The following is a 19,861-nucleotide window of genomic DNA, read 5'->3' as shown; positions in this document are numbered from 1 at the left end:
GTAGTTTAAAATTGTATTAACTACCTTAATCATGAAAGAAAAATTTGGGGTTTAGTGTCCCTTTAAAGCCTTCAGCTGGCTTGAAGATGGACCCGCTCCGCTCCGGATGGATGAAGATAGAAGATGCCGCCTGGATGAAGACTTCTGCCCATCTGGAGGTCCTCTTCTGCCCAGATCGGATGAAGACTTCTGCCTCTCTGGAGGACCACTTGTGCCCGGCTGGGTGAAGACGTCTCAAGGTAGGGTGATCTTCAAGGGGTTAGTGCTAGGTTTTATTAAGGGGGGATTGGGTGGGTTTTAGAGTAGGGTTGGGTGTGTGGGTGGTGGGTTTTAATGTTGGGGGTTATTGTATTTTTTTTGTACAGGTAAAAGAGCTGATTACTTTGGGGCAATGCCCCGCAAAAAGCCCTTTTAAGGGCTATTTGTAATTTAGTATAGGGTAGGGAATTTTTTTACTTTGGGGGGCTTTTTTATTTTATTAGGGGGATTAGATTAGGTGTAATTAGTTTAAAAATTTGTAATTTCTTTATTATTTTCTGTAATTTAGTGGGGTTTTTTTTCGTAATTTAGTTTATTTAATTTAATTGTAATTAATTGTAGTTAGTTTAGGGAATTAATTTAATTATAGTGTAGTGTTAGATGTAATTGTAACTTAGGTTAGGGTTTATTTTACAGGTAAATTTGTACTTATTTTAACTAGGTAGTTATTAAATAGTTAATAACTATTTAATAACTATTGTACATAGTTAAAATAAATACAAAGTTGCCTGTAAAATAAAAATAAACCCTAAGCTAGCGACAATGTAACTATAAGTTATATTGTAGCTAGCTTAGGGTTTATTTTACAGGTAAGTATTTAGTTTTAAATAGGAATAATTTAATTAATTGTAGTAATTTTATTTATATTTTTTAAATTATATTAAAGTTAGGTCGGTGTTAGGGTTAGATTTATATTTAGGGGTTAATACATTTAATATAGTAGTGGCGACGTTGGGGGCGGCAGATTAGGGGTTAATAAATGTAGGTGGGTGTTAGTGTACTGTTAGCACTTTAGTTAAGAGTTTTATGTTACAGCGTTAGCCCATAAAACTCTTAACTACTGACTTTTAAATGTGGTAGGAGTCTGGACAGGAGAGGGTGTACCACTCACTTTTTCCAGCAATCGTAATACCGGCCTTAGGCAAATCCCATTAAAAAGATAGGATACGCAATTGACGTAAGGGGATTTGCGGTATGCTAAAATCGCGGGGAAAAAAGTGAGCGGTACACCTGTACCTGCCAGACTCGTAATACCAGCGGGAGTTAAAAAGCAGCGTTGGGACCCCTTAACACTGCTTTTTAAGGCTAACGCAAGACTCGTAATCTAGGCGAATGAGACTAAAATTATTTTTTTTTGTAAATATAATTACATTTTACAATTTAGACTTTTTCATATTATTTGGTAAACTGTACAATTTACAAATTAATGTGTTGCAAGCATTACATTATATAAAGTTACATAATATCACAAAATAAAAGGAATCGCAAAAACATTTTTATTTTCTTTCATCCAAGAATGAAATATGATTATTTATTATCTTACAAATATGTACTTTACATACCACAGAGGGATCAGTCCATCTTGGTGATTTCTGTAAGCTTGAGAAGTCATGTTGCCTCGTGAGAAATTTTTCTTCCCCTCCCCAGTGCTGCGGTAACTCTGGCAAATGTTTGCTCTGACTTCCCTTCAGGATCCTAGCAAAGGCATTGATATAAAGGCCTTCCACTATTGGGTTGTTAATGAAAAGAGAAGAGAAGAATTATTTTATGCAATGAAACAAAAATACCATTAATGACTATTACATTATTTATATATATACAGGGAGTGCAGAATTATTAGGCAAATAAGTATTTTGACCACATTATCCTCTTTATGCATGTTGTCTTACTCCAAGCTGTATAGGCTCGAAAGCCTACTACCAATTAAGCATATTAGGTGATGTGCATCTCTGTAATGAGAAGGGGTGTGGTCTAATGACATCAACACCCTATATCAGGTGTGCATAATTATTAGGCAACTTCCTTTCCTTTGGCAAAATGGGTCAAAAGAAGGACTTGACAGGCTCAGAAAAGTCAAAAATAGTGAGATATCTTGCAGAGGGATGCAGCACTCTTAAAATTGCAAAGCTTCTGAAGCGTGATCATCGAACAATCAAGCGTTTCATTCAAAATAGTCAACAGGGTCGCAAGAAGCGTGTGGAAAATAACTGCCCCTGAACTGAAAAAAGTCAAGCGTGCAGCTGCCAAGATGCCACTTGCCACCAGTTTGGCCATATTTCAGAGCTGCAACATCACTGGAGTGCCCAAAAGCACAAGGTGTGCAATACTCAGAGACATGGCCAAGGTAAGAAAGGCTGAAAGACAACCACCATTGAACAAGACACACAAGCTGAAACGTCAAGACTGGGTCAAGAAATATCTCAAGACTGATTTTTCTAAGGTTTTATGGACTGATGAAATGAGAGTGAGTCTTGATGGGCCAGATGGATGGGCCCGTGGCTGGATTGGTAAAAAGCAGAGAGCTCCAGTCCGACTCAGACGCCAGCAAGGTGGAGGTGGAGTACTGGTTTGGGCTTGTATCATCAAAGATGAGCTTGTGGGGCCTTTTCGGGTTGAGGATGGAGTCAAGCTCAACTCCCAGTCCTACTGCCAGTTTCTGGAAGACACCTTCTTCAAGCAGTGGTACAGGAAGAAGTCTGCATCCTTCAAGAAAAACATGATTTTCATGCAGGACAATGCTCCATCACACGCGTCCAAGTACTCCACAGCGTGGCTGGCAAGAAAGGGTATAAAAGAAGAAAATCTAATGACATGGCCTCCTTGTTCACCTGATCTGAACCCCATTGAGAACCTGTGGTCCATCATCAAATGTGAGATTTACAAGGAGGGAAAACAGTACACCTCTCTGAACAGTGTCTGGGAGGCTGTGGTTGCTGCTGCACACAATGTTGATGGTGAACAGATCAAAACACTGACAGAATCCATGGATGGCAGGCTTTTGAGTGTCCTTGCAAAGAAAGGTGGCTATATTGGTCACTGATTTGTTTTTGTTTTGTTTTTGAATGTCAGAAATGTATATTTGTGAATGTTGAGATGTTATATTGGTTTCACTGGTAAAAATAAATAATTGAAATGGGTATATATTTGTTTTTTGTTAAGTTGCCTAATAATTATGCACAGTAATAGTCACCTGCACACACAGATATCCCCCTAAAATAGCTAAAACTAAAAACAAACTAAAAACTACTTCCAAAACTATTCAGCTTTGATATTAATTAGTTTTTTGGGTTCATTGAGAACATGGTTGTTGTTCAATAATAAAATTAATCCTCTAAAATACAACTTGCCTAATAATTCTGCACTCCCTGTATATATATATATATATATATATATATATATATATATATATTTCTTTTGCATGATGTACCGAGTCCACGGATTCATCCTTACTTGTGGGATATTATCGTTCCTAACAGGAAGTGGCAAAGAGAGCACCACAGCAGAGCTGTCTATATAGCTCCCCCCTTAACTCCACCCCCCCAGTCATTCTAATTGCCGGCTCTAAGCAGGAAGGGTAAAGTGAAAGAGGTGTTAAGCTGTTCGTTTTATTTTATCTACAATCAAGAGTTTGTTATTTTTAAATGGTACCGGTGTTGTACTATTTACTCTCAGGCAGGACATAGATGAAGATTTCTGCCTGGAGGATTATGATCTTAGCATTTGTAACTAAGGTCCACTGCTGTTCCCACAGAAGCTGAGGAGTACAGGAAAACTTCAGTGTGAGGAACAGTTTCTTACTATACAGCAATGAGGTATGTTCAGTCATATTTTCTGCAGAGACTGTGTTAACTCAGAAAGGCTGACAGTATCCCCATTAAGGGAAGGGTAAGCAGTAATCCTATTGTGAAAGAGGCTTTACTAGCTTGCATAAAGGGCTAAGTTTTTGGGCACTCAGTTTGTTTATGAGAAATTGGGACAAACGTTTGTGTGTTCTGGGAGTAACGTTTTTTATGTTTATGGGACATTTGCTTGAGGGGTCATTTGGCTTATTTGGGAGGTTTTATCTAAACTGCCTGGGTTGCAAGGGAAGCGCAGTAGCTCTGGGTTAAGAACAAATGCTGAGCCTTCTGACGCTTTAGTAGCCGTATCCGATATTCCCTCACAATGTTCTGAGGTAGGGATGAGGGATTTGCTGTCTGAGGGAGAGATTTCTGATTCAGGAAAGATGTTCCCTCAGACAGATTCAGATATGACGGCATTTAAATTTAAGCTAGAGTACCTCCGCTTATTGCTCAGGGAGGTTTTAGCTACTCTGGATGATTGTGACCCTATTGTAGTTCCAGAGAAATTGTGTAAAATGGACAAATATTTACAGGTTCCTGTTTACACTGATGTTTTTCCGGTCCCTAAGAGGATTTCGGACATTGTTACTAAGGAGTGGGATAGACCAGGTATTCCGTTCGCTCCCCCTCCTGTTTTTAAGAAAATGTTTCCCATTTCTGACACCATAAAGGACTCATGGCAGATGGTCCCTAAGGTGGAGGGAGCTATTTCTACTCTGGCTAAGCGTACAACTATACCTATTGAAGGTAGTTGTGCTTTCATTGATCCTATGGATAAAAAATTAGAGGGTCTCCTAAAGAAAATTTTTGTTCATCAAGGTTTTCTTCTTCAACCTATAGCGTGCATTGTTCCTGTAACCACTGCGGAACTGACTGCTTGGAGATTGAACGCTTGATTCTATCAAAGCGGGGTTTCTCTGAGTCAGTCATAAATACCTTGATTCAGGCTCGAAAGCCTGTTACCAGGAAAATCTATCATAAGATATGGCGTAAATATATTTTTTGGTGTGAATCCAAAGGCTTCTCCTGGAGTAAAATCAGGATTCCTAGGATTTTGTCTTTTCTCCGAGAGGGATTGGAGAAAGGATTGTCAGCTAGTTCCCTAAAAGGACAGATATCTGCTCTGTCTATTTTGTTGCACAAGCGTCTGGCAGATGTTCCAGACGTTCGGGCTTTTTGTCAGGCTTTAGCTAGAATTAAGCCTGTATTTAAACCTGTTCTCCGCCATGGAGTCTAAATTTAGTTCTTAGAGTTCTTCAGGGGGTTCCGTTTGAACCCATGCATTCCATAGATATTAAGCTTTTATCTTGGAAAGTTTTGTTCCTAGTTGCTATCTCTTCAGCTTGAAGAGTTTCTGAACTATCTGCATTACAATCTGACTCACCTTATCTTGTGTTCCATGCTGATAAGGTGGTTTTGCGTACCAAGCCTGGGTTCCTACCTAAGGTTGTTACTAACAGGAATATCAATCAAGAAATTGTTTTTCCTTCTCTGTGTCCTAATCCTTCTTGTAAGAAGGAACGTCTGTTGCACAACTTGGACGTGGTTCGTGCTTTGAAATTTTATTTGCAGACAACCAAAGATTTTCGTCAAACATCTTCTTTGTTTGTTGTCTATTCTGGAAAGCGTAGGGGTCAAAAGGCTACGGAGACTTCTCTTTCCTTTTGGCTGAAAAGCATCATCCGTTTGGCTTATGAGACTGCTGCACAGCAGCCTCCTGAAAGGATTACAGCTCATTCTACTTGAGCGGTAGCTTCCACATGGGCTTTTAAAAATGATGCTTCTGTTGAACAGATTTGTAAGGCTGCGACTTGGTCTTCGCTCCATAACTTTTCAAAATTTTACAAATTTGATACTTTTGCTTCTTCAGAGGCTATTTTTGGGAGAAAGGTTTTGCAAGCTGTGGTGCCTTCCATTTAGGTTCCTGTCTTGTCCCTCCCTTCATCCGTGTCCTAAAGCTTTGGTATTGGTATCCCTCAAGTAAGGATGAATCCGTGGACTCGGTACATCATGCAAAAAAAAAAAAAAATTTATGCTTACCTGATAAATTTCTTTCTTTTGCGATGTACCGAGTCCACGGCCCGCCCTGTCTATTCAAGACAGATGGTATTTTTTATTAAAAACTTCAGTCACCTCTGCACCTTATAGTTTCTCCTTTTTCTTCCTTGGCCTTCGGTCGAATGACTGGGGGGTGGAGTTAAGGGGGGAGCTATATAGACAGCTCTGCTGTGGTGCTCTCTTTGCCACTTCCTGTTAGGAAGGATAATATCCCACAAGTAAGGATTAATCCGTGGACTCGGTACATCGCAAAAGAAAGAAATTTATCAGGTAAGCATAAATTTTGTTTTATATATATATATATAGTACACCCTTCACATTTTTGTAAATATTTTATTATATCTTTTCACGTGACAACACTAAAGAAATTACACTTTGCTACAATGTAAAGTAGTGAGTGTACAGCCTGTATAACAGTGAACATTTGCTGTCTCCTCAAAATAACTCAACACACAGCCATTAATGTCTAAACTGTTGGCAACAAAAGTGAGTACACCCCTAAGTGGAAATGTCCAAATTAGGCCCAAAGTGTCAATATTTTGTATGGCCAGCATTACTTTCCAGCATTTCCTTAACCCACTTGGGAATGGAGTTCACCAGAGCTTTGCAGGTTGCCACTGGAGTCTTCTTCCACAACGACATCACGGAGCTGGTGGATGTTAGAGACCTTGCACTCCCCCACCTTCAGTTTGAGCATGCCCCACAGATGCTCAATAGGATTTAGGTCTGGTGACATGCTTGGTTAGTCCATCACCTTTAACTTCAGCTTCTTTAGCAAGGCAGTGGTCATCTTGGAGGTGTGTTTTGGGTCGTTATCATGTTGGAATAATGCCCTACGGCGCAGTCTCCAAAGGGAGGGATCATGCTCTGCTTCAGTATGTCTCAGTACATGTTGGCATTCATGGTTCCCTCAATGAACTGTAGCTCCCCAGTGCAGGCCCAGACCATGACACTCCCACCACCATGCTTGACTGTAGGCAAAACACACTTGTCTTTGTACCCTTCACCTGGTTGCCACCACACACGCTTGACACCATCTGAACCAAATAAGTTTATCTTGGTCTCATCGGACAACAGGACATGGTTCCAGTTATCCATGTCCTTAGTCTGCTTGTCTTCAGCAAACTGTTTGCGGGCTTTCTTGTGCTTCATCTTTAGAAGAGGCTTCATTCTGGGATGACAGCAATGCAGGCCAATTTGATGCAGTGTGCGGCGTATGGTCTGAGCTCTGACAGGCTGACCCCCCACCCCTTCAACCTTTACAGCAATGCTGGCAGCACTCATACGTATATTTTTCAACGTCAACCTCTGGATATGACGTTGAGCACGTGCACTCATCTTCTTTGCTCGACCGTGGCGAGGCCTGGCCCTGCAGCAATCACCACACTTTTACACTTTCGCTCTGTCTCCCACTGCAAAAAAGCCTAGGTCACGCAATACCAACAACACCGACAAAAAGTATTAACAACAAAAAAAAACTAATCACCCACACAAAGTATTAAGAAAAAAAACAACTAACCGCCTGCACGAAGTATTAACAAAAAACCTAACCCTTAAACCGTAAAACCCCCACAACAGAAACAACCTAACCCTTAAACCCCCACAACGCCAACTAAACAAATTACAATATTAATCGCCAAACCCTACAATGCCAACTACCTAATTATACTATTAACCCCTAAACCGCCAACCCCCCACATCGCAATAAATCTAATTAACATATTAACCCCTAAATCGCCAAACCCCCACATCGCAATAAACCTAATTAACCTATTAACTCCTAAACCGCCAACCCCCACAACGCAAATAACTAATTTAATTACTAAGCCCCCTAACCTAACACCCCCTGAATTAACCCCAATTACATAAACTAAGTTATAATAAAAAATAAAAAATCCTAAAATTAATTTAAAAATAAAACCTAACATTAAATTACAAAAAAATTAATCTAAAATTACAAAAACAGAAAAAAGTCTAAAATTACAGATAAAAATAAACAAAATTATCAAAAATAAAAAAAAATAAACACCCCCTAACCTAAACTAAACTACCAATAGCCCTTAAAGGGCCTTTTCTAAGGCATTGCCCTAAGTTAAACAGCTCTTTTACATTTAAAAAAATACTAAGTCCCTTCCTAACAGCAAAACCCACCCACCAAACCCCCCAAAATAAAAAACACTAAAAAAACCTAAACTACCCATTGCCCCTAAAGGGGCATTTGTATGGGCATTGCCCTTAAAAGGGCATTGAACTCTTTTACTGCCCTTAAAAGGATATTCACCTCTTTTACAAGTCTATTAAACCCCTTATCTTAAAAAAAAAAAAAATCTAAGTCTAACCCCCAAATAGGTACTCACCGTTCCTGAAGTCCGGCGGAGAAGGTCTTCTTCCAGGCGGTGAAGTTTTCTTGGAGGCGGCGATATCTTCTTCCAGCACAGCGACCTCTTCTATCTTCATCCAGGGCCAAGCCGGCGCGGAGTGGAGGTAACCGCAGAACTGAAGACTGGCGACCGCGGAGCCATCGAGCGTGGAGATCTTCTTAGTAAGATCGTAGTCGCACACTGAAGATGGAATGTAAGGTACCCGTTTAAAAATGGGGTACCTTGCATTTGTAACAGCTGCACAGAATCAGTTCATTACACTGACTGCTACATACAGCAGCCCACAGGCTCAGTTGAGCCATGGCTCTCTGATTCTAAGTAGCTCTCTATTCCAAGTGGCAGAGTTACTCACTAGAGTTAGAAACTGGAGGTGGAAACTGCAGTCCCACTAACAGGTAAACGTAAAGGGACACTCAAACCCACATTTTTTCTTCCGTGATTCAGATAGAGCATGCATTTTTAAGCAACGTTCTAATTTACTCCTATTATCAATTTTTCTTCGCTCTCTTGCTATCTCTATTTGAAAAAGAAGGTATCTAAGCTTTTTTTTTTTTTTTTTTTTTTTTGGTTCAGTACTCTGGACAGCACTTTTTTATTGGTGGATGAATTTATCCACCAATCAGCAAGAACAACCCAGGTTCTTCACGAAAAATGGGCCGGCATCTAAACTTACATTCTCACATTTCAAATAAAGATACCAAGAGAATGAAGAAAATGTGATAATAGGAGTAAACTAGAAAGTTGCTTAAAATGTCATGCTCTATCTGAATCACGAAAGAAAAAATTTGGGTTCAGTGTCCCTTTAATAACTATACTTCTACACAATGCTCTCTGTCTATTCTGCTCTCTCTGTCTGCCCTTCTCCTAAAACTCACTACATGTCCCTATAACAACAATCCACACACTACCCATATCTCACCCTCCCTTCTCTCATCCCTATGCTGTCCTCTCATGAACTACTCTTTTTCCTTAGAAACACTTCTCCCTCTAACTCTCCTGTGTCTAGTCATAGCCACTCCTACAAATCTCACTCTCACCTTCTGTCACTCTCACTGCTACTACTGCTTGCTGCTGGTGACGTCTCTCCTAACCCTGGCCCTGCAGCAATCACCACACTTTTACACTTTCGCTCTGTCTCCCACTGCAAAAACTCTAGGTCACGCAATACCAACAATCTCATCTCTATTAACCCACAGCGCTTATCCCCTCTCTTTTCTTGTGCCCTCTGGAATGCTCGCTCCATCTGTAATAAACTTACAACTGTTAACGACCTGTTTGTTTCCAATGCTTTCAACCTTTTAGCAATTGCTGAAACCTGGCTATCTTTCTCTGACACTGCCTTTATTGCTGCTCTCACACACGGTGATTTCCACTTTAGCTGCACACCTAGGCCAGGTGAGAGACATGGTGGCGGTGTAGGCATCTTACTCTCCCCCTTCTAATCCTATCATTACCAATCTCCATTTTAATCTCTCTCCTTTTCTTCCTTTGAAGTCCACTGCATTCGCCTGTTCTCCCCCCTCTCTCTCAGAGTGGCAGTTATCTATCGCCCCCTCCCAATTCCTTAACAACTTTTCTGCCTGGCTTCATTACTTTCTCTCTACAAATACACCTACTCTAATTCTGGGGGACTTCAACATCCCCATTGATAACCCATCTGTCCCTGCTGCCTCTAAACTTCTCTCACTCACTAACTCCTTCGGCCTCTCACAATCCACCCTATTCCCTACCCACCGCGATGGACACTCGATTGATCTGGTATTCTCCTATCTCTGCGCTCTCTCTGATGTTGCCTGTCACCCATTTCCCATCTCAGACCACCATCTGCTCACCTTTCATCTTAAAAAACAGACTAAGCCTACTTCCCCCCCCTTGCCCCCGCACCTGTAGAAATCTGCACACTGTAGACCTCCCCAACTCTCCAACTTTATTCAAATATGCCTCCCCCACACTTCCACGATATCCTGCCCTGACCTTGCTATAACCCACTATAACATTACCCTCTCCTCTGCACTTGACACTCTCGCTCCGCCCCAACTTCGCAAAGCCCCACATCGTCAGCTCCAGCCCTGGCACTCCCAGCAAACACGCCACACTGCTCAACGTGCCTGGAGGAAATCACGCTCTGAACCTGATTTCATGCACTATAAGTTCATTCTTCACTCTTACACCTCTGCCCTTCACCTAGTTAAGCAAACCTACTTCTCTTCTCTTTAATCCACTCACTCCTCAAACCCTAAAAGACTCTTCTCCATTTTCAAATCCCTCTTCTACCCACCTGCACCACCCCCCTCATCTGCACTCAGTGCCCAAGACCTGGCTGACTACTTTTTCAATAAAACACTTACCATCCAAATAAAATATCCCAACACAAGCCTGCAATCTCCCAACTTCGCTCACAGTCACCCCCTCTGCCACTCTCTGCACCCTCCTCCCAACCACTCAGAGTGAAGTGACTTCCCTATTGTCTTCCTCACACCTCACTACCTGGCCACTTGACCCTATTCCTTCACATCTAATACCTTCTCTGTCTCCCACCCTCACTCCGGCTCTTACTCATATATTCAACCTATCCCTTTCTACCGGCTCATTCCCTGCCTCCTTCAAACATGCAAAGGTCACCCCCATCCTCAAAAAACCCTCCCTTGACTCTAACTTTCCTGCAAACTACTGCCCCATATCACTGCTCCCGCTAGCTTCAAAAATCCTGTCCTCCAACTCATTGCTCAACCCTCTGCAATCTGGCTTCTGTTCCCAACACTCAACTGAGACTGCGCTCCCCATGGTTACTAACAATCTCCTTTCTGCTAAAAACAAAGGCCACTACTCTATACTCATCTTACTTGACCTCTCTGGTGCCTTTGACACTGTTGACCATCCCTTTCTCCTATGGACTCTCAGCTCTCTTGGACTCTGAGACACTGCCCTCTCCTGAATTCACTTGTATCTCTCTAACAGATCCTTCTACGTCTCTTTTGCTGGTGATTCCTCCTCTCCATTGCCTCTATCTGTTTAAGTACCTCACGGCTCTGTCCTGGGTCCTCTACTCTTCTCTATTTACACTTCTTCACTGGGTAAACTCATCAACAGCTATGGCTTCAACTATCACCTCTATGCGGATGATACCCAGATCTACCCTTCCACCCATGCACTCTCTCCTTCTGTCAATTCTCCCATCAGCGACTGCTTATCTGGCATTTCCTCCTGGATGGCCTCTCACCACCTAAAAAGAAACATGTCCAAAACTGAACTACTTCTAATCCCTCCCTCTAACTCTACTCCAGTTTCTAATTTTTCCATCACTGTTGGCGGCACCACGATCTCCCCATCACCCCAAGTCCGCTGCCTCGGAGTCACACTTGGCTCAAATCTGTCCTTCATTCCTCACATCCAATTGCTCTCTTCATCCTGCCGCAACAACCTACGGAATATCTCCAAAATTCACCCATTTCTGAGTGCTAAAAACTACTAAACAGCTAATCCACTTCCTGGTAATTTCCTGACTTGACTACTGTAATAACTTGCAAAACAAATTTTCACAGTCCCAGTGAAACCGAGGCAGGGAGAGATTCCTTTAGTCAGACAGACAGACACCACAGCTGACGCGTTTCCTGCCTTACGGGCAGTTCATCAGAGCTAAGGAACAAGCATTTTTTAAAACAGCTGTTTAATCAAGAGAAAGTGGTCAAATTGCCCAATCACAGTGTGGTATAACAAAGTTACGTACAATTAACCATTTCATCGCTTTACACTTAAACAAATATTCATGCACAAAATTACAGCAAACTGATATAGCCAAATATAAGAAAGACATTCATTTAAAAAGAACTATTAAGATTTATTTATCTAGAATTTTGCAGGAACCCTATTTAAATTGCAATATTGTATATAACTGAAGTTAAGACAGCTTATTGCAAAAAGTAGCTACTCTGGTATATAAGTTGAATGCAATCAGTAAACACAACAAGCGCTTGCAAATGTATTTCAAAGCCGTAAAAGCTTCAGATATATCAATGTGCAGCAAACCATTATAATCACTCTGTATGGATATGGGTAACTGACACCCTTGGAAAATACTAGCAGATAATGTGCAAGGAGCAGTTGCTGAGCTATTACTGAGTGGTTACGCAACATTAAATGTCACTAGTAAAATTTTCTTTAGATAAGCAATATTCACATAGACTGGCTGTCAATATATAATGATGACTATGTTGTAGCATTAACCATTATCTGTCTATGTATAATTTAACATCGCTAATTTTATTTATCCCTAAAGGAAAACCAGTTCTAAGCGTATAGATCCAAAAGATTTCTTTTTTACTAAGAGCCTGATATCTATCACCACCTCTTGCACTCAATGTGACTTGTTCTATACGTTGGAATTTGAAATATTCCAATTTGTTAGTATGTTCAAAAAAAATGCTTAGCAACTGGTGTTTTAGGCACCCCTGCCTCTAGAGACAGTAGGTGTTCTCTTATCCTGTCCTTGAGACCCCTAGAGGTAAGACCTACGCATAGAAATTTGCAAAGCATACAGGTAATAAGATATACAATATATGTTGAATTACAATTAATACGTTCTGTGATATTATAAGTATGCCCTGTACTTGTAGAGGAAAAAGTATCCCCAACTAAGGCATAATCCCAGCATTTGCAAGGTCTACCCCCACATTTGTAAAAGCCAGGTTTCATGGACAACCAGCTACCTGTCCTATTGCCTTTAGTGTTTGTCTTGGAGCTAAACATTTTAGTTATTTTATCTCCTATGGTATCTGATCTACATGAGATAAAATTACAATTACTAGAGATTGATCTCAGATCCTCATCCCTCTCTAATAGTGGTATTCTTTTCCTAATAATATTGCAAATCTCATTAAACTGTCTACTATATTTAGTGATAAAATTTATGCCTTTCCGCTCTAAGCCATTTCTATTTTTATTTTTAGCCCTATCTTTAAGTAAGGCATCTCTTTCAAATCCTGACACTAACGTAGACAATCGTTTTAATTCACACATATCATAACCCCTGTAAGCAAGGCGTGTAGTCAGATCATTGGCATGTTTCCAGTAGTCATTCAGATTGCTACAATTCCGTCTTAAGCCTAATATACTGACCCTTAGGAATACCTTTCTTAAGATGGTTTGGATGTAAAGAGTCCGCTCTCAATATAGTATTGCCTGTAATTTCCTTTCTGTATACTTCAGTGACTATACTCTGATCAGTGTGACAAATTAAAACATCCAAATATCGTATATTAGTTTCAGAGGCACTATAGGTGAATTTTAAGTTGCTATCATTCTCATATAAGTAATCAATGAAATCACCCACATCTGAACTTGTGCCCCCCCACACTATTAGAATATCATCTATATATCTAGTATATAGTTTAATGTAATTTTTAAAACTATTCCCATCACCAAAGATTTTCTTAATCTCAAAGTCAGTAAGAAATAAATTTGCGTACGAAGGGGCGAATTTCGCCCCCATCGCTGCCCCTCTAAGCTGTATAAAGAATTCCCCATTGAAAATGAAATAGTTACGATTTAGTAGAAAGGTAATAGCCTGTAAGATAAATTCAATTAGTTCAGTATCATACCCTGAATACCTTTCCAACATCCTTTTAATAGAATTAATCCCTAGATCATGGGGGATACATAATACAGTGAAACTGCATCTATAGTGGAAAAAGTGTAACCCTCTCTCCACTGAAAATTCTGTACAAGTCTAAGTAGATGTTTGGTGTCCCTAAGGAAACTAGGCAATGACTGGACGACAGGCTAAATCTGTGCATCAACCCATTGTCCCAGCTTCTCCCCCAGGGAGCCAATAGTCTAAATTATTGGCCTCCCTGGAGGATTAGTTAAGGACTTGTGCACTTTAGGTAAGTACTTAAAGATTGGTATTCTGGGATGCTCAACATAAATATATTCACTGGTATTGATCGTGAGTACAGAACAATCCACCCACAAATCTAATAAATGTTTGAGCTCCTTTTTTGAAACTTAACTGTGGGATTAAGGGCTAGATTTATTAACGCTGAGGCGTAAAGGGGCGCGTATACGCGCCCCTGTACGCCTCAGCTCGCCTGTGGTGGGGCGAAATTACCCGCAGGTATTCGCCATTGCACACGAGGGCAATTTCGCGCTCGTGTGCAATCCCGCCCCCTGTCCGCGCACAGCCAATCACGCGCGGGCAGGAGCTGTCAATCTCCTCGGTCGGACTCGACCGAGGAGATTGAATTTCGCCACAATAGAGGTGGCGTAGATGTTAGGGAAGCAGCGGTCTGGTGACCGCTGCTTGATAAATCACAGCGTGCAAGTTCTTGAGAGAACTTGCAGCCGTAGAGGCTTGATAAATCGAGCCCTAAATGTTAACTTCTTATACGTATGTGAATCCCCTAGTTGTCTATAGGCTTCTCTAAGATACTCAGTTTTATCAAGGACAACAATTGAACCTACCTTATCTGAATTAACTACCACTATGTCTGGATTGCCTTTCAGTCTATTTAGTGCATGCACTTCTTTTTTATTCAGATTGCTATATTTGTAACTGCCATTATTCTCACTCTTACTCATTTTTTCAGATAGTTCAAGATCTTGTTCTAGAATAGAATGGAACAACTCAATAACATCATTACGTGCATGTACAGGATAAAAGATACTAGATTTTGATACCCTACCTAACTGTTGTTTACCTGCTCTACCTAAAAAGGCACTTTCGTCTTGTAATTCACAGAGGGACACTATGTCCCATAGATCTCTAAAATCACAGTTATCACTTGGTACTTGTGTGTCACCCTGTTCATCACTGGGCAAGACTGTCACTGCAAGATTTTTGAAATGTTAAGTCAGAGTTATTTTACGCACAAATTTATTGATATCTAAAATAGTATCAAATAGATTAAGGTCCCTTGTGGGGGAAAAGCCCAGTCCTTTAGAGAGAACAGAGATTTCATGGGGTTCTAAGTTAGTAGAAGATAAGTTGATTATTTGTCGCAAAATTCTTTTTTCACTGTGTTCTGCGGCTTGAATATCTTGGTACGTGGGGTCCAGTTATAGGGGCCTATTCCGATGTCACTTTGTTCTTTTCCTTTGTATAATCAATGTGAACTGCCCCGTTTTTTGGCCTCGCCCCCATCGCCACCTCTGATTCCACAGATGTTTTTATTGGTGTGGAAGTTGTTGGCAAAGTTGTAGTCGGTGTTACCCAGGCTGAGATCGATGTTGAATTGGTATCATTCATGCCAGTTGTACTTTCAAAGCTCGAAAATGTCACTTTTCGCTGATTCTTATTTTTACTATTTTTATTATAATTCTGTTTTTTCCTTTGTGCCTTTCTCTCAGTATTCCAACTATAGACAACTCCCAATTCACAGTCTCTAGAATCGCTCTCATATTTCCTGAACTTGGGATTTGACAATTCAGTGCTCAATTTTTCTAATGTATCATCCAGCTGTTTCTGGAAAGGCACCATTTTGTCATCATCTTTAAACAATTCAAGCTGTTTGTCTAAATTATCGATTTCCAACAGTACACCATCTCTCTGATCTTTCTTAAACTTAACCAGTTTTTCCAGTCAGTGAGCACTCAGTGAGGGATTGGTTCCAGATTGACATAAACTCTGGATATTCCTTATGGAATGCCGGAAATTGTTTCATTCTCAATCCCCAAGGAATTTTCTTTTCCTCTAGATAGTGTTCTAAGAACTCAATGTCCCACTAGAGTTTCAATTCTTTTATATGTATATTTTCTTTATTAGCATATAGGGTTCCCAATTCTATTTTAATTTCATCTGTTGCTGTGCCTTTAAATAATTTTTCAAATCTCTCCCTCCTATTGGTATCGTTAATTGCAGCCATGTTAAATTTAAATCTTGGAAGTATTGCTGAGTATGTTCACTGAAAAAGTCTCCTCTGGAGAGTAACACCGTAACACAAAATGAATCCAAAAACTTTTAAAGACATGGGGGTCCATTTATCAAGCTCCGTACGGAGCTTGTGGGCCCGTGTTTCTGGCGAGTCTTCAGACTCGCCAGAAACACAAGTTATGAAGCAGTGGTCTAAAGACTGCTGCTCCACAACCCTGTCCGCCTGCTCTGAGCAGGCGGACAGGAATTGCCGGAAATCAACCCGATCGAGTACGATCGGGTTGATTGACAGCTCCCTGCTGGCGGCCCATTGGCCACGAGTCAGCAGGGGGCGGCGTTGCACCAGCAGCTTTTGTGAGCTGCTGGTGCAATGTTAAATGCGGAGAGCGTATTGCTCTCCGCATTCAGCGAGGTCTTGCGGACCTGATCTGCACTGTCGGATCAGGTCCGCAAGACCTTTAATAAATAGGCCCCATAATAAGCATTTATACTATATATACATATATATATATATACGGTTCCCTAGTGAAAACAACTCAAACCAAGAGTCCCACTAATGCGGACATCACAGGGTATAGTAAGTGCTTACATCAATATCTTCCAAGATACAAAAAGCAAAAGGCTTACCGCACCGATGGCGTTCAGGATCAATAGAAATCCACCTTTAAGCTGCGTACTCCATATTACCGCAGCAAGATGCTCACCTCCATGTGTAAGGCGTATGTTGCCAAACCCACTTGCAGCGTGTAGCTTCTCAGACTCACCAGGTAGTACCACAGGTGAAGGCTGTGTTGAACACCGGAACGGTTAGGGCTCTCCAAACCCCTTCTCTCAAAGTATATGTCATGCAAAACAAATTTTCACAGTCCAAGTGAAACTGAGGCAGGGAGAAATTCCTTTAGTTAAAAAATACATTTTATTCGTTACTTGCATTAAAAAGCATTACTGGCACAGCAGACAGACAGACACGACAGCTGACGCGTTTCCTGCCTTACGGGCAATTCATCAGAGCTAAGGAACAAGCGTTTCAAACAGCTGTTAAATCAAGAGAAAGCGGTCAAATTGCCCAATCACAGTGTGGTATAACAAAGTTACGTACAATTAACCATTTCATCGCTTTACACTATTTGTATCTTGGAAGATATTGATGTAAGCACTTACTATACCCTGTGATATCCACATTAGTGGGACTCTTGGTTTGAGTTGTTTTCACTAGGGAACCGTTTATATATATATATGGTATAAATGCTGACAAAGTCTTTAAAAGTTTTTGGATTCACTGTAATAACTTACTATCTGGCCTCCCTCTCTCCCGCCTCTCTCCCCTTCAATCCATCCTAAATGCATCTGCAAGGCTAATCCACCTCTCTCGACGCTCTGTTTATGCTGCACCTCTCTGAGTCCTTTCACTGGCTCCCCATTCACAGCAGAATTAAATTCAAAATTCTCACCCTGACCTACAAAGCCCTCACCAATGCTGCCCCACCCTACCTGTCCTCACTCATCAACAAATATACTCCAGCCCGCCTCCTAAGATTCAACAATGACCAGCTCCTTGCGTCCTCTACCATCACCTCCTCTCATGCTAGACTACAAGAATTCTCTCGTGCGGCACCAAGCCTCTGGAACACACTTCCTCGAACTGTCAGACTTTGCCCTATCCTCTCCTCCTTTAAACGTTCCCTAAAGACCTTTTTGTTCAGGGAAGTTTATCACCCGACTCATTAACAAATTAACTTCACTTACCTAACAGTTGCCCTCATCTATCTCCTCACTAATATCATTCTAACCTTTGCAGTCCCCACCTCCTGTTTCCCATCCTCCTACCCATCTAGATTGTAAGTTCCCACGGGAATAGTGCACTCAATTCCCCCTGTATTTGTCTGTAAAATGTTGTCTCTTATTGTATTGTTTCTCCGTTGTACTTTTATCCTTGTACCCATGGGCAGCACTGCAGAATCTGTTGGCGCTTTATAAATAAAGAATAATAATAATAATAATTCCTATTGGCTGACATTTTGGAGTCAGCCAATAGGATGAGAGCTACTGAAATCTTATTGGCTGATTTGAACAGCCAATAGGATTTCAGTAGCTCTAATCCTATTGGCTGATTTCAAAATTTCAGCCAATAGGAATGCAAGGTACCCCAAAATGAATGTGGTACCTTCCATTCAATTTTGAGTGTACAACAGAGATCGGATGAAGAGGAGCTTCCACGCTGTTGAGGACAGCCGCCGCTGAAGACTGCCGCTGAGGACCGCCACTGAGAACCGCTGCTCCAGATCCGCGCATCGGGGAAGACAGCTCCTCATCTCTGCTCCGTGCCACCTTTGCTCCGGATGAAGATAGAAGATGATGGAGCCGCCTGGAAGACGACCTTCACCGCCGGACTTCAGGAACGGTGAGTACCTATTTGGGGCTTAGTCTTAGGCTTTTTTTTTATTTTTTGCGGTGGCTTTTTTTTAGATTAGGGTTTTTTTTTTTTTAGATTCAGGTTTTTTTGGGCTGTAAAAGAGCTGATTGCCCTTTTAAGGTTGCAATTGGTCATTTTTTTAAGTAAAAGAGCTGTTTAATTTAGGGCAATGCCCTACAAAAGGCCCTTTTAAGGGCTATTGGTAGTTTAGTATTAGATTAGGGGTTGTTTTTATTTTGGGGGGGATTTTTTGTTTTTATAGTGGTATTAGCTTAGGTTTACATTTTTTATTTTGGATAGCTTTGTTTATTTTTTTCTGTAATTTTACATTTGTTATTTTTTGTATTATTACCTTTGGGGTTTATATTTTTTGTAAAATAGACTACCCTCTGGGCAGGCTTAATGCCTAGTGTCAAAATAAAGGTAAAGAAGCTATTTGTAATCAATTTAATACTTTACAACTGGTTATATGTGTCATTAGGAACACATTAAATGGAAGAAACTTTTACGATACAATGTCACTTTAACCATTAACACTATATTATGCTATTTGTCTAACATCATCTGGATAAGCACCTGTATAATAGTTAAAAACACATATGTCCCAGACAAAAATAGCATTTTTTTATCATGAAAATTATAAACATGTGAGTTATAAAGGTTCAGCAAAAAACACAATTTATGCTTACCTGATAAATTTATTTCTCTTGTGGTGTATCCAGTCCACGGATCATCCATTACTTGTGGGATATTCTCATTCCCAACAGGAAGTTGCAAGAGGACACCCAACAGCAGAGCTGTAATATAGCTCCTCCCCTAACTGTCATAGCCAGTCATTCGACCGAAAACAAGCCGTGAAAGGAGGAACCATAGGGTGTAGTGCTTACTGTAGTTTAAATTTAAAAATTACCTGCCTTAAAATGACAGGGCGGGCCGTGGACTGGATACACCACAAGAGAAATAAATTTATCAGGTAAGCATAAATTGTGTTTTCTCTTGTAAGGTGTATCCATTACTTGTGGGATACCAATACCAAAGCTAAAGTACACGGATGAAGGGAGGGACAAGGCAGGAACTTAAATGGAAGAAACCACTGCCTGTAAAACCTTTCTCCCAAAAATAGCCTCCAAAGAAGCAAAAGTATCACATTTGTAAAATTTTGAAAAAGTATGAAGCGAAGACCAAGTCGCCGCCTTGCAAATCTGTTCAACAGAAGCCTCATTTTTAAAGGCCCAAGTGGAAGCCACAGCTCTAGTGGAAT

General features: G+C 40.8%; 1 protein-coding gene across 1 annotated transcript in view; it reads right to left on the bottom strand.

Annotated features, from left to right (window-relative positions):
- The window catches only part of LOC128651855 (uncharacterized), a 199,174-nt gene that overhangs the window by 135,568 nt on the left and 43,745 nt on the right, over positions 1-19,861 (bottom strand). Inside the window, exon 5 of the mRNA XM_053704840.1 lies at positions 1,602-1,765. Within this exon, the coding sequence (XP_053560815.1) occupies positions 1,602-1,765 (164 nt within the window). The remainder of the gene's footprint in view (positions 1-1,601; positions 1,766-19,861) is intronic.

Source organism: Bombina bombina, chromosome 3 (assembly GCF_027579735.1).
Source record: "Bombina bombina isolate aBomBom1 chromosome 3, aBomBom1.pri, whole genome shotgun sequence".
NCBI lineage: Eukaryota > Metazoa > Chordata > Amphibia > Anura > Bombinatoridae > Bombina > Bombina bombina.
This window is presented reverse-complemented; position numbering and strand designations above follow the sequence as displayed.